Consider the following 22,341-nt stretch of genomic DNA (forward strand, 5'->3'; position numbering starts at 1 on the left):
CTCTTCAGATCCGTGGATCTGTCGAGTCTGCTTTTGAGCTCTTTTAATGCCTACTTCTGTTCTTCCGACTTCTTCTGTTTCGGAAACCTGGGCAAGAAATCGCAAGTCTGACTTAGTTATGAGTTTCGGGGATCTGTGGATCTGGGCCGAACTCTTTATAACTGTTCGAGACTTTTTTGCGAACGGAATGTCCCTGGGTATCGCGAATCCGAGGATTCTGGACGGTACCTTGCGGGTTGTTTTGAGTTAGCTATTTTTTGGGCTTTTTGACCCCAAGAAATGGCTACTTCGGGTTGATTTTAGCTTCGGATTGATCAGATCCGAAGTTGCATGCATGCGTATAAGAACATAGTGATAGAAAAATAAAAAAGACATAGGGATATGTTTAATGAAACACATGGTGCCAGTGGCTTTCCTCTTCTCATTAAACGACTTACTTGGAGTACAAAGGGAGGGGTGAGATCATACAAAATATTTCTTGAGAACATCGACATTCCAATGGTTCTTCAAGATTTTTCCATCTAACTGTTTAAGCATAAAGGTGCCAGTCCTCTTTTCAGAGTGGATGATGTATGGTCCTTCCCATGTTGGCGAGAGTTTCCCGTGGATCTTTCCCTTCTGAATTGCAGCAGCGTTTCTGAGCACTAGGTCACCGACCTTTAGAGGTCTGGCATTGACTCTTTGGTTGTAGTGCTTGCTGACTCTTTGCTGGTAGGCTGCGTTGAGAGTTCTGGCTTCGTCCCGAGCCTCATCTAGTAGGTCCAAGGATTCGGACATAAGTTGATTGTTGCTTTGCCGATGGATTCCATCATACTTGTTGTATGCTTGGACCCTTAGGCTTTCTGTTCCGATTTCTACAGGGATGACAGCTTCGGAACCGTAAACCAAGTGGAAGGGTGTCTGTCCTGTGGCTTCCTTCTCGGTGGTCCGAAGGGACCAGAGTGTCCCAGGGAGCTCCTCTAGCCATTTGCTCTTTTCGTTCTCAACTCTCTTCTTGAGTGCATTGAGGATGAGTTTGTTAGCGGCTTCGGCTTGGCCGTTGCTTTGAGGATGGCACACTGCTGAGTAGGCGAGGCGGATACCGAATTGTTCGCACCATCTTTGCAGTGGTGTGTTGTCAAATTGCTTTCCATGGTCAAAGACCATTAGCCTCGGAATTCCGAACCTTGTAATGATATTTTGCCAAATGAACTTGCGGACTTGCTGCTCCGTGATGGATGAGACTGCCTCGGCCTCAATCCACTTACTGAAGTAGTCGACCCCTACAATCAGCCACTTATTCTGATTCACAGCCGAAGGGAATGGACCGATGATATCCAAGCCCCATTGTGCGAATGGTAAGGGGTAGAGTGTTGCTTGCAGGGTTTGGGCTGGCTGGTGGATTGCAGGTGCGAACTTTTGGCATTTTTCACATTTCCTTGTCAGCGCCTTTGCTTCGGAGACCATGGTGGGCCACCAGAATCCGGCCCTTAGTGCCTTGTGTGCCAGTGCCCTGCCTCCGATGTGATTTCCACATATGCCGAGGTGGATTTCCCTTAGGATATAATCGGCATCGGTTGGGCCTACACATTTCAGTAGTGGGGCTGAGAATGACTTCCTCATGAGCTCTCCGTTGGTGTCAATGATGAACCACTGGTTGAACCTTTTCAGCTTCCTTGCTTGCAGCTTGTCTTCGGGAAGTTCTCCCCTTTCCTTGTATGCAATGACTGCGTCCATCCAACTTGGTTCTGGACGCACATTGCAAACTGCAGGGGGTGGCATGTCGATGCTCCTTTCTTGGTGTACTTCCACATGGACTGACCTGTTTAGGTCGGTGAGCGTTGAGCTTGCAAGTTTGGACAGTGCATCTGCCTGTGCGTTCTGACCTCGGGGAATGAGTATGACTTCGAAGGATCTTAACTTTGACTTTAAGGATTTGATTTTTGCTAGGTAAGCTGTCATGCTTGGCCATTTGGCCTCATACTCCCCTCGGATCTGGTTGGCTACGAGCTGAGAATCAATCTTGAGACAAACATGTTCGGCTTCCAGATATAAGCACAACTCTATTCCTGCGATTGCGGCCTCATATTCGGCCTCATTGTTGGTTGCTTTGAAACCGAACTTTAGGGCGTACTCTATGCTCTTTCCCACTGGGGGTATCAGTATTACTCCGGCTCCCGAGCCGTTCACAGTGGAAGATCCGTCAGTGTAGACCTCCCATGTCCTTTTGGTGTCATCTAGCATTTCCTGATATGAGCATTCGGCCAAGAAGTCTGCGAGCGCTTGCGCTTTGATGGCCGTCCTTGGCTGATACTTGATCCCGAACTCAGATAGCTCGAAAGCCCATGCAGCCAATCTTCCCGATCTCTCTATTTTGTCTAGCACTTTCTCCAGTGGTTGGTCGGTCAGTACCACTATTTGATGGGAATCGAAATAGGGTCTCACTTTCCGAGCTGCTACCACCACCGCGTATGCTACTTTCTCAATGAGTGGGTACCGAGTTTCGGCGTCTGTCAAGGTTCGGCTGGTGAAATAGATTGGCTGCTGTTTCTTTTCCTCCTCCCGGAGGAGCACTGCGCTTACGGTTCCGGGTCTAACTGCGACATACAAGTACAGAGTTTTCCCTTCTTTTGGCCTGGCTAGCGTTGGCAGTTGAGCTAAGTGAGCCCTGAGCTGCTAGAATGCATCTTTTTTCTCTTGTTCCCATGTCAGCTCGGGGTCCACTTTCCTCGGGGCGCCTTTCTTTTTGATGGGTTCTGCTTCTCCTCCTGGGAGAGTCTTAGGTTTGAGAGCTTTGAAAAAGGGTGCCCCTTTATCCGAAGCTTTCGATATGAATCTCGACAGTGCGGCTAACCTGCCTGTTAGCCTTTGCACGTCCCTCTTTGTCTTCGGCTCGGGCAAATCTAGCGCGGCCTGGACCTTGTCCGGGTTCGCGTCTATTCCCCCTTCTCTCACCATGAACCCGAGGAATTTCCTTGACTTTACCCCGAAGACACATTTCTTCGGATTCAATTTCATGTTGTACTTCCTCAGGTTGGCGAAGATCTCAGCCAAGTCTTTGATGTGATCTTCTTCTTTCACGCTTTTTACTATGGAATCGTCCACGTAGACCTCGACGTTCCTTCCCTTTTGATCGGCGAAGACGTGATCAACTAGTCTTTGGTAGGTGGCTCCGACATTTTTCAATCCGAAGGGCATCATTGAACACTCCCGCGCTTGTGATGAAGGCGGTCTTCGCTCTATCGTCGGGGTGCATGAACACTTGGCGGTACCCTGAAAAGGCGTCCATGAAGCTCAGCAATGCATGGCCACTGGTTGAGTCCACTAGCTGATCTATCCTTGGGAGGGGATAGCAATCTTTTGGGCAGGCTCGGTTCAGATCTGTGAAATCGACGCACATGCGCCATGATCCATTTGCTTTCTTGACCATGACCACATTGGCCAACCACTTGGGGTACATGCATGGCTCGGTGAAGCCTGCCTCTTGCAGTTTCTTTACCTCCTCGGCGATAGCTTTGTTTTTCTCCGAGGAGTAGTTTCTTTTCTTCTGTTTGATTGGCCGAGCTTCGGGATTGACATCTTGTTTGTGACAGATCATCTTAGGATCTATCCCTGGCATGTCAGCTGCCGACCACGCGAAGATGTCTTTGTGATCCCTCAGCAACTGGATCAACTCTATTCGGAGTCCCGAGCGTAGGCCTCTGCCTAGTCGGACACTTCTGTCTGAATCATCCTCTAGGGGAATGTCTTCCATTTCTTGGTCTGGTTCGGGGGAAAGGGTCTCTGGTCGAGCATCAACCTCTCACTACTACAAAAAAACCCTTTTGGAGTCGCCTCTTAACCACCTATAGAGTCGCCTCATGGGCGACTCCACAGGGGGCGATTCTATAGGTACCCACTTTACGTGTCGCCTATCACCCGACATTGTAGGGCAGTTTATATGTCGCCTCTTATGTTGGAGGCGACTCCAAAGAGGAAATCTACGAATTTGTATGTATTTTTTTGAATCGCCTACTTCATTTGAGGCGACGTATATGGTAATATATGATGTCGCCTGTATTTTTAGGCGACGCATATAGTGCTCTATCGTGTCGCCTTTTTCGTTTGAGGCGACGTTAATGGTACTCTATGGTGTCGCCTACTTCGTTTTAGACGACGCAGATAGTACTCTACGGTGTCGCCTTCTTAGTTTGGGGGGATGCATATAGTACTCTATGGTGTCGCCTATTTCGTTAGAGGCGACTCATATGGTACTCTTTAGAGTCGCCTACTTCTTTTGAGGCGATGTGTATAATATATAGATATATATATAAGTTGCAGCCTATGTAGGACTCGAACCTACATATATGCGTGTGGCACATTGCTCTACCATTTGAGCTAATAGGCTTTCAAGAATACCTAATGGTAGTACTAGTTGAAATACTCAGCTGAAAAATGTGTTGAGACTAAAAAATTTAGAAAACAAACAAATACTACCTTAAACTAAACCACAATGGAAGATACTCTCCATAGACAGCATACTATGGTATCCAACTCCATGTTCTTCATGATATCCCTCTACAACAGTAGATAATGCAAAGAATTAATGACAGTAATTATAATCTACAAGAGATAACTAATGATATGATAAAATCATAAAAGTCTATAGGTCACCTGGTGATAAGCAGACTAGTAGTTGTCGACTTTCCATTCTCTATACATTAATCAAGCATTTATGACCCAATATCACATGATTAATAATTCAGGATGCATCAACATATATCAACAGTTCTTAAAAGGAAGTAAAAGACAATGGAAAAGAGATAGTGTTGAAAGTCATGAAACCCATAAATGACTAATCAGAATCACCTGCTATAATGCGAGTAGTTGTTCTTGCTCATTTGAAGCCAGGTATGTGCAGCCTGACTTTTAGATGATAAATTTAAATGCACCCAAGTCAAACAAAGAAAACGAGTTTCATAAGCAGGGAGCACCAGAAACATTGTAAGATTTAACAAAGTGAATGATGAAAGTATTTTCAGTGAGGTGCTCTACCAAGTAATTACCTTCTTACGCATTGGAAGAGGGGTCTGTATATGATCCAACATTGTTACGACCTCGGTCATAACCAAGTTCCAACCTGCAGAAGAAAGATAACCTGAAATAAGAGCAGCGCAAACAATAGACAACGACAAAAAACCTTCTCATCATCTTTACATGCTAAACTTTCTTCATTGGTACTTGGTAGCACCCAAAGTCAGTGAAAAACTTCTCATCCTACTCACTACCTCAGTGAAAAACTACACAAGTCATTGCATACATATTCCAAGCCAATCTCGGAGCTGGCTATGGAAAAAAAAACCAAGCTGACTGGTAATTGTTTCAGATCAAGAATCTACCTTGAGAATTTATCTTGTTTTAGTTGTCGGTCCCCTTCATCTCAGCTCCCCGATTTATCTTATTTAACCCAACGTGCTCAAGGAGTTTAAACCCATCAATATTTGGCATGTGTACATCACTTATGACGATGTCAAACCCGTTCTTCTTCTCACGGAGCAAGCTTAGGGCATATTCAGCTCTATTCGTCTTGGTAACTGAAACATACAAAATTTCCACATTTCACTTTGCAAATAAAAGGAAAATTAACTAATTTACGATCCAAAATTCTGAAACAGTTAAATCATAAAAGTTTATCAACCATCTTCAAGTCAAAACCTTCTAAACATTCCTAAATAAGTGTCAAAATGGTATAAACTTTGTATTATAATCCTCTAGATTCAACAAACAAATCTGGCATACTTCATTCTCAAAAGGCATAAGAAGTCAAAATCTATCCAATATTCAATTAGCAAATACTACATTCACATAAATTATTTATTCATTCATGTCACCCCATTTAAATAACTTAAAGCTGTGGTAAGGAGGGAAAATGAAATGGTAGGGAATTATTTTAATAGAGGTTCTTTTGTATCAATGTCTGCTAATTTACATCAATGTACAAGAGTTCACCAGTCTTTCTTTAAAATAGGAATATTGGAGACAGTGTAGCTGCTACTTTGGTGTGTCTAAAATTGTACTTTCTTCGGGCAGAGCTAGATCCTCCAAACAGAAGAAACTGTGGACTAAAAACACTTTTGATAAAAAAGAATATTTTTAGTTTAAAAGAATGTCTTAGAGAAAATAATATACTACAAAAAATAGGTATCCCCAAACACCAAGTATCAAAAATTGAGAAAGTTGTTGCTTTATAAGTTAAAATTCACTTCTACGCTGCTAATGGAACACAGTAGACAACTACACTCGTCAGAAAATAGCCAAACATTCACAAGTGAGAATCACAATTCATAAATTTTTCTAAAGCTTATAAGAAGTTAGTAATATACCACGAGTAGCACTGGTTTGTGCATCGACCATGAACTCGGAATATGAAGCCTGTTGGCAAACATATTTCAGTTAACTTCAGTCAACAAACACTGATCTCCAAATACTTGTTGCATTAAACAATAATGTAATACCTTCATTGCATCTAGTATCGTGTTGTTTATTGTTTCAACAGATTTAGGCTCAAACATGTCAGAACGTAATGGATAAAGCCTCAAGGTCTAAAATAGTACATACTATTTGATACTAGATGCAGTATATTTAGTCTACCTCCATGCCAGCCTTCCGGTCGGCAGCACACATTTGCACTGGGATATGGATTTTTAGACAACAGATTCAAATTGTTTGTGTTATAATATTTTAAAAAAGGTTGATAAAATAAGGACCTCTGTCACATATCATTTCAAATATGGTGCATAAGGCCATTACCTAATGAGCGTGAAATTTTATTGAATAACTACCGAGCTACAAGGAATAATGTGAACGAGAAACCACATTTGAGTCAGAGACATGAGAAAAATAATGCATTTAGTGCAGTCTGCACGCACTTACAAATACATGTTTCTTGAAAATTAAGTGTCTCCACTAGAAAAGATAAATAAGCACATTACTTGTCGGAGTGATTTCTGAACATAAATTGGGATATGAATTACAGAGTGGCTCAAGTACAATAAACATTTCCAAAAACATTTATCTAAAATGATGCTAAGCTGTCTAATTTTACTTCTGAAAGATTGACAGTCATATGCAAAATAGTCACTGCATCAGATTCTCTAAAGTTTATGTTAAAAATCCAGAGGATCAAATAAACAAACTAATTTCAGACACCATATTTACACAATTACACAAACTATAAGTTTGCTGTATTAAGATTAAAAAATATATACTACACAACCACAATTCTCTTTCTATTAAAGGGTCATCTGAGTTCAAAAGTTGAATAACCACTAGCTTTGTTCATCCAAAGTGACTGTGTGATCAAGTCTCAACCATTCGCAGAAGCAATTAATGGTTAACCTATAGCAAGCTAACTATAAGCATTCAATAATTTCAAATTGAATTAGCATAGCATGTAACTGTCCAAGAAAACTAATTCTCATGCTCCCAGCAATTAAGGCTATCTACGAGGAGATAAGCATGGATTTGGCAAAAACCTGGTATCATGTCAAACATGTGAATGCTCATAGAGAATCACAGACTCAACCCATATATGGTTCAATTTGGAATCAATTTAGAACACCAATATCTGGACTAATATACACAATTTCTGATTCTAGGAACAACAATTTTCAGTCCTCCAAACTCCACTCTGCCTATGTTGTGACTCCAGAAAACAATCATTTTCAATCCACCAAACTCTATTCTACATATTTTAACTCCAGAAAATAGAATTATGAATCAAACTAACAAAATTTCCATTATGATATACAAATTCAAACCACCAAAACTCAGAAACCATAGAATCGGCAAACAAGCAGCAACCCAACAATTAAGCTACAAAACATAGAAAATAACCTAACCTCCACCGCCTCTTCCTCTTGTATGCACAATTACTCATTATGATAAAGGTTCTCAACTTAATTTGATAGCAATAAAAAATCAAAGCTCAATTTACAAGAATTGAACATTACAATACAATCTAGTAATTTTCGAGGGGAAATTTGTGAGAATGACACGAACAAAAAGGGAAGAAATTGTTAAAATTTCTGCTGTGTTTATTTTCTGTCATTAATGACATTTGAATGTCGATCATAGTGGTCCACCGACCTTTGAATCATAGCCGCTAACTTTTCGATAACATTGTGAACTGATAAGCTGAAAGTGATAAATATATTGAATCAAAGATGATGGCTATATATAGCCTTACAAGAGAAACACAGAAACAGAAACAAGCAAAAAAACAGGAAACAAACAACAGCTACAAACTAGTTCAACTCCATGACTCAACTACCTAAATACTCGGACATGTATTGACTAAAACAGCCAATGACTTATTCAATGTTGACTAATTCAAACTCCAACATTCCCTCCCTTAAGCTTAACTCTCCTGAATTAAGCTTACTTCAGACAAGCTGACCATTCCAAGTAGCATCCTCAGTTTCTCGAACTGCTCCAGTTTCAACGGTTTCGTAAAGATGTCTGCAAATTGGTTTTCTGTTGCACAATACTCCAGCTTAACAATCTCGCCATTCACCAGCTCCCTAAGATAATGAAACCTCACTTCGATATGCTTACTTTTTCCATGAAGAACCGGATGCTTGGACAAAGAAATGGTCGAACTATTGTCACAGTGGATGATGGTTGCAGACTCTTCTTCAGCTCCGATCTTCTCCAGAATCCTTCTGACCCAAACACATTGGCATGCACAGAACACAGCAGCAATGTATTCAGCCTCAGTGGTGGAAAGAGCAACTACAGGCTGCTTCTTTGATGCCCATGAGACCGCACCAGATCCTATCATGAACACACAGCCCGTCGTGCTTCTCCGATCATCCAAATCACCGGCATAGTCGCTATCCGTGAAAGCCATAAGTCTCGTGCTGTTGCTCTCATTTCTCCTGTAAAAAATTCCAAGTTCGATTGTCCCTTTTAAGTAGCGTAAAATCCTCTTTGCAGCAAGCCAATGTGACATTCTCGGACTCGCCATGAACCGACTTATGAGACAAACTCCATACATCAAATCAGGTCTAGTCACTGTTAGATACATGAGACACCCAACCAATTGCTTGAACAAAGTTTCATCCACCTTCTCTCCATTCTCATCTCTTGTGAGCTTTGTTCCTAGCACAATTGGATTTTTAACAGCATTGCTTTCTTCCATTTTGAACCTTGCCAATACTTCACGAGCATACCGTTTTTGACAAATAAAGATCCCATTAACACTCTGCTTCACTTCTACCCCAAGAAAATGTCTCATTTTTCCCAAATCCGACATCTCAAATTCCATCATCATTGACTTCTTAAACTCGTCACACATTGCTTTATCATTTCCGGTGAATATTAAGTCATCAACATACAAGCTAACAATTAGAATTTTACCTCCTTTTGTCTTGGTAAAGAGGGTATGCTCACTCGGACATTTCTCGAACTTCTCCTTCAGAAAATAACCTTCGATACGGCTGTACCAAGCTCTCGGAGCTTGTTTGAGCCCATACAATGCCTTCCTCAACTTGTACACCTTATCTTCTTCTCCTTTCTTTATGAATCCTTCCGGTTGCCTCACATACACGTCCTCCTTTAAATCCCCATGTAAGAACGCACTCTTCACATCTAATTGGAAGATTTCCCAATTTGATTGTGCTGCCACAGCAAGTATAGTTCGGATTGTGTCGAGCCTCGCCACCGGAGCAAAGACTTCGGTATAGTCTGTGCCATAACACTTAGCATATCCTTTTACCACCAATCTCGCCTTGTGCTTGTCGATATCACCATCTTCATTAAGCTTTGTTTTATACACCCATTTTACTCCAATTGGTGTAAAGCCTTCAGGTAAGATCGTTAGCTCCCATGTGTTATTTTTCTCGATAGATTCGATCTCGTTTTTCATTGCTTCTCTCCACACCTTCTCTTTCACTGCTTCTTCGAATTTGAATGGATCGCTTTCTGATATCATCATCAGTAGCATAACAGATAAACTTTCTTCCTCATCTTCTCTTTCTCCTGTGACGTAGTCAGCCAAATAGCTTGGTCTTCTCTTTGGTCTCGAGCCTGCAATCACTCCTCTCTCAATCGATCTTGATGGAGATGATGAAGTTGGGCTGGGCAGGGACGAAATTGGGCTTGGGGGCGTTGAATCACCATCTGACGCAGAGGATGATGAATTTCCTACAGATGGAGATTGAGCCGGAGAACGAGTGGTGTCGTCTCTATCTCCTGTGTTCTGATCTTCTTCGTCTCCACAATCGATTATCTTTTCTTCTGTACCGGTTTGATCCCAATCCCAGCTTTTGTTCTCATCAAACACTACATCTTTGCTAATCACGATCGTTCTTGTAACCGGATCATACAACCTCCATGCTTTTGATTCCTCACTGACTCCCAAGAAAACACACTTCTTGCTTTTGTCATCTAGTTTTCTCCTTTTCTGATCCGGTATGTGTGCATATGCTATGCATCCAAAGACACGGAAATACTCCACCCCAGGTTTTAAACCGCTCCAAGCTTCTTCGGGCGTCATATTTTCTACTGCAGCTGTTGGAGACCGATTCTGGATGTGCACACTCCATCTTGTAGCTTCAGACCAGAACTCCTTTGGAACACACTTCTCACTTATCATTGATCGTACCGCATTCATTATCGTTCTGTTTTTCCTCTCCGCTACTCCGTTTTGTTGTGGCGTGAATGCAGCTGTCAATTGTCTGGTGATACCATTAGTTTTGCAGAATTCTCCAAATTCGTTAGAAGTGAATTCTCCTCCGCGATCTGTCCTCAAGCAAGTGATGAAGGCTCCAATCTCCTTTTCAACACTTGCTTTGAAAGCTTTGAACATGATGAATGCCTCTGATTTCTCATGAAGAAAATAAACCCAGGTTTTCCGAGTAAAATCATCGATAAAGGTCAGGATATACCGTTTTCCGCTGTGAGAAATTGGTGTAATCGGCCCACATATATCTGAGTGCACCAGTTGCAGTGGTCTTGACGCACGCCAGGAGCTTTTCTTCGACATTGATGCTCGATGTTGTTTTCCTGTAAGGCACACCGAACATATTTCCTTTGTGGGTTTCAGCATCGGCAGCCCATTAACCATCTTCTTTTGTGCAAGTTGTTTTAGGGCTTCGTGATTTAAATGCCCAAAACGATAATGCCAAAGGTTCGTCTCCTTCTCCATCGCTTCTTCTGTCTTCAGGCACATCAACTTCTTCTGTGGTTTGTGTTGTGGGGTTTTTCCGGTGAGATACCTTGGAGGTTTCTTGGTAACTTTTAAAGATTAAACAAGATTGTATTTTTATAGAGAGAGAAAGTAGAGAGAAGGCAGAGCAGCAATTGCTCTAGAATGTATTGATTGTGACCCCTTTTTCTAGGGAAGTGGGAATATTTATAGTACTAGGTTTTTGTGGGAATGACCTAATATTCCCCTTACATGATTGGCTGGGGAATGGGAGAAGGACACGTGTCCTTTCTCCTTACAATTCTCTGATCCCCTGTAGCAATAGTGGGCTATTTGGGCCTATTGTGCTTAGTAATTCACTTGGGATACATACTAATTAAGCCCTTTTCCAGGTATAGGTTTTATACGTACATTTATACATACTTAAATACATACATTGTAGATACCTAGATTAATACTCATGCCCCGGAGTAGACTTTGCATGATTTCTGCTTAGGGGGCGCAATACGTGCCAGGTGTCACATCTTCATTGGTGCACGTAGGCATGGTAATTTTGCCCACAACATTTGCCCCTCAAGAAGGGCATTTCTGGAAACACTTTCCGGGTATCGCTTCTTGATCTTTGATTTGCATCTTCATCGTTGGGTCAGGTGTTGAGGGGGTGACACGTGTCACCTTTCTCTATTTTGCCCCTCCCTATATATAGAGGGGGGGTAAATTTCATTTTTTTACATTTCGTTTTCACAGAGCTCTCATAGGCGATTTCCGGCGTGTTCCTACCACCATCAGGCGATTTCCGGCCACCACGAGACTCATCCTTTTCTTCGCGAAATTCATCCCGTTCTTCGCGATACTCATCCTGTTCTTCACCAAGTACTTCGCAGATCTTTCAAGGTTAGTTTTCGCCTTTCTTGTTTTTGTTATCCTCTCGTCATTTTTCTCTTTGTTAGCGGCCGACCTCTTAGTACTAGGTAAGGGTTTAAAGGTTTTATTTAAGATTTTTCCGCCGTTCATCTTTTGTCGGGGCGGACGTCCAATCGCGTCTTTTTCTTCATTGTTGGTCACCCCTAAGCCGTGCTTCGTTCACTATGCAGAAGGCATGGCTAGAACCAAGCAAACGGCAGATCCTACGCGCCTGCGCTTGCGGGAAGGAGCATCGACACCTCCTAGGGAGAGATATTCTTCCACCGCCTCGGCAGTCGACGAAGAATTTGCCGAACTCTTTCAAGAGATCGACGAGTACGTCGAGGCGGGGGAGCAGGCGGCAAGCTCGTCGGAGGGTACAGCGAGCCAGGCAGTGGGGGAGCCAAGCGTCGCTCCATTGTCGTCGGCCGCCGAGGAGCAAGAAGCTGCTCCCCAGCTTATTAGGCCCAGAGGACGGGAGGAGGCCCAATTGCTTCCGTCAGAAATTCACCCAGACGTGGGCTGGATGCGGTGGCTAGACAGGCACGGAGCCAAGATGAGGGATGACCTCTGCGTGGGGGAAGGGTACCAAATGCGTGTGCCGGCCGGTCTGGACTCGACCGTCAGCCTGCTTGCCGAGGGAGAATTCCCTGTGTATGCCGCGTCAATCAAACTCGGCATGAGATTCCCTCCACACCCCTTCGTTGTGGAGGTGTTAGATGGTTTTAATATTGGGGTGGCCCAGCTGACCCCCAACTCATGGGCGGATATCTTTGGCTACATTGCCAAATGTGCGCTGAACGACGTGGAGCCGTCCTTCAACGCCTTTCTGCATCTGGTCTCCCTCTCTCGTTCCCCCAGTGCCGCCAAAGGGTGGTTTAATCTGAGCAGCCGTGGTACCTACCAGACAGTGGTCGGCAAGCTCAGCAAGTGGCATATGTGGAGGAAGAGGTGGGTCGTGTTTTACACGGACGACCAGGAGATGTATGAGCGAATGAGCCGTTGGAACTGCAACGCCAACTTCATGGATCGTGACGAGCCCCTTCCACCCCTTACTGCCGAAGAGTGGGATCAGATAATGGTCCTGTTCAGGGCCAACACTTACCACTTAACAGTGGATAAGAGTTTCCATGTGCCGGCCGAGTGGTTGCCGCACATTAGCCAGTTTCGGAACGAGGCTTTTCTAGCGGCCGTAGGCTTAGGATATTCCATGACTCGAGGTTGTATGCCAATTTATGTGCCGCTCTGCCTTGGTCTTATTCATTTTTCTAACTTTGGATTTCTTTTGTTCTCAGAGGAAGGAATGAGCAAGTTGTCGGCGGCGGATACCGGGAAAGGCGATATGACCGATTGGATGGCGGACATCTATGAGGCCAAGATGCAGAAAGCCAAGGCCGAGTTGGAGGAGAAGGTGAGTATTCTCTTAGGTTGTTTTTTGCAAGTTAAGCTTCCTCCGTCCATTGTCTATAGTGGACGTCTATTTAGTGACGAGCCGATATCCTGACATGTGACCCATGTTTGCTAATGTTGGCCTCGTCACTTTTTAATGACGGGCCCCTTTGTGAGTGTTTTTCCTGTGGTTGCCAAGGTGCGCCTCGTCACCTTTTAAGACGGGCCACCCCCACCCCTTTTTTACAAGTGACTCGTGGTTGATAGGGTACGCCTCGTCATTTTCGAGACGGGCGTCCTTTTTTATGACGAGCCATTTTTATATGAGTGTTGAACTTGATAAGGTACGCCTCGTCATTTTTAAGACGGGCGTCCTTTTTTAATGACGAGCCACTATTTAATGACTTGTGATTGATAAGGTACGCCCCGTCATTTTTAAGACGGGCGTCCTTTTTCAATGACGAGCCACTGTTCTGTGAGTGACTTGTGATTGAAAAGGTACGCCTCGTCATTTTTGAGACGGGCGTCCTTTTTAATGACGAGCCACTGTTCTGTGAGTGACTTGTGATTGATGAGGTACGCCTCGTCATTTTTGAGACGGGCGTCCTTTTTAATGACGAGCCACTGTTCTGTGAGTGACTGGTGATTGACGAGGTACGCCTCGTCATTTTTGAGATGGGCGTCCTTTTTAATGACGAGCCACTACATGGTGAGTGACTTGTGATTGATGAGGTACGCCTCGTCATTTTTGAGATGGGCGTCCTTTTTAATGACGAGCCACTACATGGTGAGTGACTTGTGATTGATGAGGTACGCCTCGTCATTTTTGAGATGGGCGTCCTTTTTAATGACGAGCCACTACATGGTGAGTGACTTGCGATAGATGACGAGGCCTAATATTTGACTGTCCTTTCTTTTTTAGCAAGCTAAGGACGCGGCTAGGGCGTCAGGGAAGAAGAAGGGGACGACTCTGTCCCAGCTGAAGAAGAGAGCTGTGCCGGCTGGCTCGGAGACTCCGAGTACCTTCAAGAAGCCAAAACCCCTACCTCGCCGTCTCGTGAAGAAAGACGAGTCGAAGGTTGCTGAGGGGGGATGCCCTGATGACGAAGAGATGGGCGTGGACAAGCCGTCTCTGGTGGTGGACTTGGTGTCCAAATCGAGGTCCGGTGGGCATCCGGACGAGCTGGAGGACCCTCTTTCGGGAATCCCGGCCGACGTCCGCTCTCAGATACCGGCGGAGGTGGCCCGCCGAGCTAGGTCTTCGGGCGGTAAGTATTATTCGAACGTCGTTCAGACGTATCGAGCCTCCTCTGGCAGTTCTTCTTACTCTCCGCGTCATCCTAAGGCCGTTGTTTTTCCTATAGCCAAAGACAAAGGGAAGGATGCAGCTGCTGCCGAGGACGAGAACGTACCTGCTACTCCCCACTATTCGTCAAAGGATAGGGTGGCTATATGCCGCAAGGTTTTTAAGGCCGTCCCCACAGAGTATGTTGCTTCTCTTCCTGGCCGCAAGACTGACGCCCAGTTTGGTGCGATCCAGGCCACTCTTCTCGACGTAAGTCTATTTCCAACTTGCTTGTACTTGTCTTCTCTTTTAGAGTCATTTACTAATATGTAGCTTCTTTTGCAGTTGTTCTGCCGCATGGAATTCTGCAAGAGTTGGAAGACCCGCACTGCTGAGGAGCTCAAAGCTCAGGTGGCTGAGTCCACCCACCATGGCGACTATGCGTTCAAGTCCATTGAAGAGGTCCGCCTGCAGATGCAGACGACCATAGACCTTCAAGCGAAGGAGGTGGCTGCGTTGAGATCTGACAAGGCCGAGCTGCTTAAGAAGATCTTGGCGCAGGACAAGGACATGGTGGCAATGGTCGAGGAGGCCAAGACAGCGGCGGCGGAAATACGGGCGCTTCAGGACCAGTTGCGGGAGTACCCTCAGGTCAAAGAGGCGGCTGAGGAAGCCGAGCATCTTCGTGGGGAGCTGGAGACGGCCAGATCGCAAGTTCGCACCTTGCGTGAGCGTCTTCTGGAATCCTATGATCAGGGGGAACAAGCGACCAAGGACGCTGTTAAGCACGCCTGGGAGAGCCACATGTCAGAGTATGATCTTGGGTGGTTCCAGCGGCGAATGGAGCACAGTGCCGCTGTGTTGGCTGCTGAACGTCTTGGTCAGCCGCCCCCTGAGTTTGTATCATCTGATGACGAGGACGATGCGGCCGCTCCCTGATTTGCTTCCTTTCCTGCTTTTTTTAAAATTTTATTCAAGCGTTCCCGTGCCTTAGGGCAAAAACAATTATGTTGTAAAGTTTTGGCGCTGATGGCGTCTGTATCATTGTGCCTGCTGAGCACACAACAATTTTCTTTCTTTTTTCTGGTCAAGAATTCTGAGCTACTTTTACACGCCTTTCTACGGGCGTTGTTTTATAAGTAAATAGGCTTTTTGATGCTTCTCTTATCTCGCATTTACTTGCTCTTCATAATTTGATTATTCCTTAATCAATAGGCTTAATCAATAGGTATGATTGCCAAGGTGCAACCGAGTGTACACTAAGCACGTTGATGCTGCAGGCAACTGAGTATGCGCTAGGCCCTACTTTGGTCGTCACTTTCTTTGGCGAGCGTGTCTATAACGATATTGATTGACGCAAGTCAATCAATAGGTATGATTGCCGCTAGACGTGCTCGTCAAATGGACTGTACGGCCAAACGTTCGTGCCGCCTAACTTTGAGCAAACAACCTTTGTTTCGAAGTTAATCGTGCCGCTGAACTTTTGAGCGGACAACCTTTGTTTCCAAGTGGTTGGTGCTGCTGGCAATTGAGCATGTGCTAGGCCCTACTTTGGTCGTCACTTTCTTTGGCGAGCGTGTCTATAACGATATTGATTGACGCAAGTCAATCAATAGGTATGATTGCCGCTAGACGTGCTCGTCAAATGGACTGTACGGCCAAACGTTCGTGCCGCCTAACTTTGAGCAAACAACCTTTGTTTCGAAGTTAATCGTGCCGCTGAACTTTTGAGCGGACAACCTTTGTTTCCAAGTGGTTGGTGCTGCTGGCAATTGAGCATGTGCTAGGCCCTACTTTGGTCGTCACTTTCTTTGGCGAGCGTGTCTATAACGATATTGATTGACGCAAGTCAATCAATAGGTATGATTGCCGCTAGACATGCTCGTCAAATGGACTGTACGGCCAAACGTTCGTGCCGCCTAACTTTGAGCAAACAACCTTTGTTTCGAAGTTAATCGTGCCGCTGAACTTTTGAGCGGACAACCTTTGTTTCGAAGTAAATCGTGCCGCTGAACTTTTGAGCGGACAACCTTTGTTTCCAAGTTGTTCATGCCGCTGGGCTTTTGAGCGAACAACCTATGTTTCAAAGTTGTTCATGCCGCTGGGCTTTTGAACAAATAACTTACGATTTAAGTTTATTCGTGCCGCTGGCACTTATTATGCTGTACTGGTCGGCCAGCGGCTTGCTTATATTGGGAGGGGAGTTGGATAGGTGATCAGCCTACAACTTGGTGCTAATCTGGGCCACTTCTTAGGCTTCAAACAATTACTCTTGCTGAGAGTTTTTGCTAATCTGGGCCACTTCTCAGGCCGTCATACAATTAGGCTTTGGTTATGCATTGGAGTGTATATTTTTATATTCATTGTGCGAGCAATAAATATTACGAGACAAATAGAGTAGTATTATTTATAACTTTGCAAGGCGAATTTAGCCGGTTACAAAAGTAATTACTACCCTACTATGACCATTAGAGGCCGCCCCTTGGGCAATGGATCGTGGTAAGTAAGACAAGGCTTAGCACATATCTAGAAGAAATATTTCTTGAGATTGTCGGCATTCCAAGTGCGCGAAATAGGGCGGCCTTGCATGTCTTGAATGCGGTAGGTTCCATCTCTAACTTCATCATAGATCTCGTAAGGTCCCTCCCAAGTGGGCGTCAGCTTACCTTGTTCATTTGCTCGTCCTGTGGACTCCATTTTTCTGAGGACAAAATCTCCCACTTTGAGCACTCTATTAGAGACTCTCTTGTTGTATTCTCTTGCCATCCTTATCTTGTACAGCTGTTGTCTGAGCGCTGCATTTCCTCTAACCTCGGGCAGAAAGTCCAAGGCTGCTTTCATTGTCTCCCAGTTAGCATTTTCGTCATACAGCATGACTCTCAACGTTGGCTCACACATTTCTATGGGTAGGACAGCCTCGGCGCCATAGGCTAGCAAGAAGGGTGTTTCACCGGTTGAATTCTTAGCCGTGGTGCGGATGGACCATAAGACATTTGGCAGCTCATCAGCCCATAGACCTTTGGCTTCGTCAAGCTTCTTTTTCATTCCTTCAGAGATAATTTTGTTGAACACCTCAACCTGACCATTGGCTTGGGGTCGTCCGACTGATGCAAAACAGGTGTGTATACTGTGATCTGCCAGCCACTCTTTCAGCTTAGGCGTCTCAAACTGGGGCCCATTATCGAAGACGATAGCCTGTGGAATCCCAAAGCGAGTCATGATGTTCTTCCAAATGAATGCTCTCACATCAGCAGTTTTTATGTTTTTGAGCGCTTCTGCCTCCACCCATTTGGTGAAGTAATCTACAGCAACGATGACATAACGCCTTCCTCCTGGTGCGGTCGTGAATGGGCCTAGGAGATCCATCCCCCATTTAGCAAATGGAATTGGGCTTGTAATGGGCGTCAGAACTCGTGCCGGTTGATGTATTAGGTGAGAAAAGCGCTGACATTTGTCACACTTCTTGACCAGTGAGATTGCGTCCTCCTTAAGGGTCGGCCAGTAATAGCCGGTTCGAAGTGCCTTTTCAGCCAAAGCCCTTCCACCAATATGCGAGCTGCACAATCCCTGATGAAGGTCTTCTAGAATTTCCTGCCCCTTCTCAGGTGTTACACATCTTAACAAAGGACGGGAGTAGGCCTTTTTGTAGAGGGTGCCGTTCCACATTTCAAACCAAGAACATTTCTTTTGAAGTTTTGCCGCTTCCCTTGAGTCTTCGGGCAAGACTCCATTCATTTTGAAGTTTACTATGTCATCCATCCATGTGGACGTTCTGTCAAGAGTTTCCACTTCCATTTGCTCAACACTTTTGTGCTCTTTTACCTCCCAAAACACGTGCCGAGGGGTATCACAAGACGCGGAACTTGCCAACTTTGACAGTGCATCAGCTTGGTTATTTTCCGAGCGAGGGACTTGCCTTACTTCAAAACTTTTCAGTGGCTCTACTTCCTGATGGACGGCCTGCATGTATTTGACCATAGTCGGATCCCTAGCTTCGTAGGTCCCATTAACTTGGCTCACAATCAGTTGGGAGTCAGATAGTGCTACAATCTCCTCGGCGCCTGCCGCCTTACACATTTTAATGCCACAAAGCAGGGCTTCATATTCGGCTTCATTATTTGACGCCTGGAAGTTAAATCGCATAGCATATTCAAAAGTATCTCCTTCTGGGGAGTGACAGATTATCCCTGCTCCACATCCATTCTGTGTGGATGAGCCGTCTACATACACTGTCCACACTGTGCTTGTATTCTTGGTAAAGTCTGGCCTCGTCATTTCAACAATGAAGTCGGCACATGCCTGCCCCTTGACAGCTTTCCTCGGCTCATAGGTGATATCAAAGGCGTTCAGCTCTATTGCCCAATTCAGCATTCGTCCTGACGCCTCCAGCTTTGTGAAGGGCAGTTTGAGCGGCTGATTGGTGTAGATCACTATTTTGTGAGCTAAGAAATAAGGACGGAGCTTTTTGCTGGCCATGAACAGAGCTAAGCCAAACTTTTCCACTGTAGGATATCTAACTTCAGCATTTTGAAGAACATGACTGACAAAGTATACCGGCATCTGTATTCCCTCCCTCTCTGTCAGTAGAACGGCACTCAACGAGTGCTCGGACACGGCGAGATACATGTACAAAGTCTCTCCTAGCAAGGGACTAACAAGACGAGGCAAGGTGTGTAAGTGCTCCTTTAATCTGACCAATGTCGCCTCGGCCTCGTCCGACCATTCAAACTTGGCCTTCTTTCTGACAGACCTAAAAAAGTAGTGGCACTTGTCTCCAGCCCTGGAAAGGAATCTGCCCAGGGCGGCCAAGCAACCTGTGAGCCGCTGGACCTCCTTCACTGTCTTTGGTGAGCTCATATCAATTACTGCCTGGATTTTGTCTGGGTTGGCTTCAATTCCTCTTTCATCAATCAAGAAACCTAAGAATTTGCCTGCCGTCACCCCGAACACACACTTCTTAGGATTCAACCTCATGTTGTAAGCTCGAATAGTCTCAAATGTCTCTCTGAGATCAGTTATGTGCGCCGCCCTCAGCTTACTTTTTACGATCATATCGTCAATGTAAGCTTCAATATTCCTGCCGAGCTGCTTAATGAACACAGTGTTAATAAGACGCTGAAAGGTGGCCGGTGCATTTTTTAACCCAAACGGCATCACCTTGTAGCAGTAAAGGCCTTGTTCAGTAACAAATGACGTTTTTTCCTGGTCGTCAGGCCACAACGGAATCTGGTGAAACCCTGAGTAGGCATCCATAAAGCTCATCATGGCATGTCCCGCTGTAGAGTCGACGAGCCGGTCAATCTTGGGCAATGGGAAACTGTCCTTTGGACATGCCTTATTGAGGTTGGTGTAATCAACACACATTCTCCAGGTACCATTAGGTTTTTTGACGAGGACCACGTTAGCAACCCAGTCGGGGTACTGACTAGGCCTGACGAACCCAGCCTCCATCAACTTCTGTATTTCCGCGGCTGCCGCCTGATTTCTATCTTCCCCATGGTTCCTTTTCTTCTGACGAACCGGTTTAAAGTTTGGGTCCACATTCAGCTTATGGACGGCCACAGCAGGGTCAATACCCGGCATTTCGTCCACCGTGAAAGCAAAGATATCTTCAAATTCTCTCAAAAGGTGGACCAACTCTGCCGCCAGCGGGTCGTCAGGAGAAATCCCGATGGGCACTACTCTGTCAGGTTTGTCTGTGTTTAAAACCACATTGAAATGGGCCCCAACAGGCTCTGGGCGTCTCTCTTCCATGTGCCCTGCTGAGATAGTTAATGTTTCTTTGACGACCTTGGGTTGCGTGTCGCCACATTTTCGTTTGTTACTCGACGTCCCTTTCTCTTCACCCGTCCCCCATGCTTCTGGACTCAAGGTGGTTAGGTAGCAATCTCTAGCTTGTTGCTGGTCACCATGTATAGTGCTGACGCTCCCATCGTCACAAATGAACTTAAGAAGCATCAGATGAGTCACAATGACAGCCTTTGCCCTGTTCAACGTGGGACGCCCCAAGATGATGTTATATGCCGTCAGATCTTTCACTATGAGAAAACGGACATCCATTTGCCGAGATTCCTTTTTATTTCCCATCCTCAGAGGAAGGGTAATTATGCCGACTGGGTGGATGACACTACCTCCGAAGCCTATAATGGGATAGTGGATTTTCTCAATTTTTGAGGGATCATGTTGCAGCCGATTCAAGCACTCTAGACTAATTATGTCCGACGAACTTCCTGTATCAACCAAAATACGCCTAACCCTTAGGTTAGCAACTTTTAACTCAATTACCAAAGGATCGTCATGCGGGGTGGAGATTTTCCCACGGTCGGCCTCGCCGATTTCAACTTTTGGAAACGGGTCAACTGTGGCCTTGCCGGACAGCATCACTTGCCCCAATCGCTTGGCATAATCCTTCTGGCCCCTCATGGTCGGCCCGCCGGCGGCCAATCCTCCTGAGATGACTGCCACGCACTCTGGGTCGGTACGATTCCCATCTTCCTCCGAGGGAGGGGATTTGTTTTTCTTGTAGAAGGGTTTGCCAGAACCTCCCGTGTTCCTGCTGATATAACTTTTTAAGAACCCCTTGGTGGCTAGGCCGTCCAATGCCCTTTTCAAGCTCTTACATTCATTGGTGTCATGCCCAATGTCACTGTGAAAGTGACAGTACAGTTTGGGGTCCCTACTTTCTGGTGGTGACTTCATGGGAAATGGACGATCAATGTCATATTTGGACCCGACGTCCATCAGGATTGTGTACATGTCTGTGTTATACTCGAATCGCTCCCGATCATAAGTTCTGGGCCGTTTCTGACCTGCCGCTCCGGGGGCCCTGTCTGATTCTTTTGCAATAGCCCACGTCCCGTTAGGCCGGTTCTTCTTTTCAAATTTCTCCTTTTTTGCCGCTAGCTCGGCGGTATCACTTCCTCTGGGGTCTTTCGGGACGCTGCAAATCTCTGTTGCATGAATGAAGGCCTCCGCCTCATCCAGCACTTCTGCCATTGTTCGGACGCTTTTCTTTACCAGATCAAACTTGAAAGAGCCCTTTTTAAGCCCTCGAATGAAGTTATCGAATGCAACACCATCTGGCAAATCCGGAATTTGCCCTGCCTCTAGATTGAATCTCTTCACATAACTCCTCAGGGACTCGTCCTTCCCTTGCTGAATCCTACTCAGATGCATGCTCGTCTTCTTCTCTTCCTTGTGAGCCATGAACCGAGTAGAGAACAATAGCTCGAGCTCCGAAAAAGAGCGAATGGTTCCGGCTGGAAGTCTCTCGAACCACTTAGAGGCTACTCCTTTGAGTGTGCCCGGAAAATACTTACACCAGGTTAAGTCAGTTGTTCCTTGGACATACATGTGATGCCGGTAAACCAAGAGGTGCATGTCCGGATCTGTGGTACCATCGTAAGCATCAATGTTGGGCGGCTTGACTTTGGGTTCCCTCGGGGCTCTCATGATGGAGTCTGCAAAAGGGGTGGTGTGCCCTAGGGCCATGTTGGACACCCCCTCCTGAATGTGATATACAGGGTCTTGACGCCTGGAGTAGGGTAGCCGCAGGGAGGACTCGCGTCCGCGAGTTTGACGGGTTGGACGGGTGGCC

At 45.4% G+C, this 22,341-nt stretch overlaps 1 protein-coding gene and 1 long non-coding RNA gene across 3 annotated transcripts; one reads left to right on the top strand and one right to left on the bottom strand.

The window, feature by feature from the left end:
• Window positions 1-4,401: 4,401 nt before the first annotated feature.
• On the bottom strand, window positions 4,402-5,711 carry LOC130462764 (uncharacterized). The gene is made up of 4 exons (XR_008923508.1): window positions 5,358-5,711; window positions 5,025-5,098; window positions 4,828-4,884; window positions 4,402-4,536 (listed from the first exon to the last, which is right to left on the bottom strand). It is a non-coding gene; the product is annotated as an uncharacterized lncRNA (long non-coding RNA).
• Window positions 5,712-12,067: 6,356 nt separating this feature from the next.
• Window positions 12,068-15,837, top strand: LOC130462762 (uncharacterized). 2 transcript variants are annotated; one of them, XM_056831654.1, is made up of 4 exons: window positions 12,068-13,481; window positions 14,382-14,727; window positions 14,824-15,014; window positions 15,090-15,837. In XM_056831654.1, the coding sequence occupies exons 1-4, from the start codon at window positions 12,267-12,269 to the stop codon at window positions 15,681-15,683; spliced, it is 2,346 nt and encodes a 781-aa protein (XP_056687632.1). In that variant the 5' UTR covers window positions 12,068-12,266; the 3' UTR covers window positions 15,684-15,837. The 2 variants fall into 2 exon arrangements, with proteins under 2 accessions (XP_056687632.1, XP_056687631.1); XM_056831653.1 differs by having other exon boundaries at window positions 14,382-15,014.
• Window positions 15,838-22,341: the final 6,504 nt, after the last annotated feature.

This window comes from Spinacia oleracea, chromosome 6 (genome assembly GCF_020520425.1).
Source record: "Spinacia oleracea cultivar Varoflay chromosome 6, BTI_SOV_V1, whole genome shotgun sequence".
NCBI classification, from domain to species: Eukaryota; Viridiplantae; Streptophyta; class Magnoliopsida; order Caryophyllales; family Amaranthaceae; genus Spinacia; species Spinacia oleracea.

What these genes read in the sequence shown, in the direction of transcription:
- LOC130462762 (XM_056831653.1), top strand. Translation starts at nt 12,267, where the DNA reads ATGGCTAGAACCAAGCAAACGGCAGATCCTACGCGCCTGCGCTTGCGG. An exon ending in AGGCCGAGTTGGAGGAGAAG is followed by an intron (nt 13,482 to 14,381) that starts GTGAGTATTCTC and finishes TTTCTTTTTTAG; the next exon opens with CAAGCTAAGGACGCGGCTAG. An exon ending in TCCAGGCCACTCTTCTCGAC is followed by an intron (nt 15,015 to 15,089) that starts GTAAGTCTATTT and finishes CTTCTTTTGCAG; the next exon opens with TTGTTCTGCCGCATGGAATT.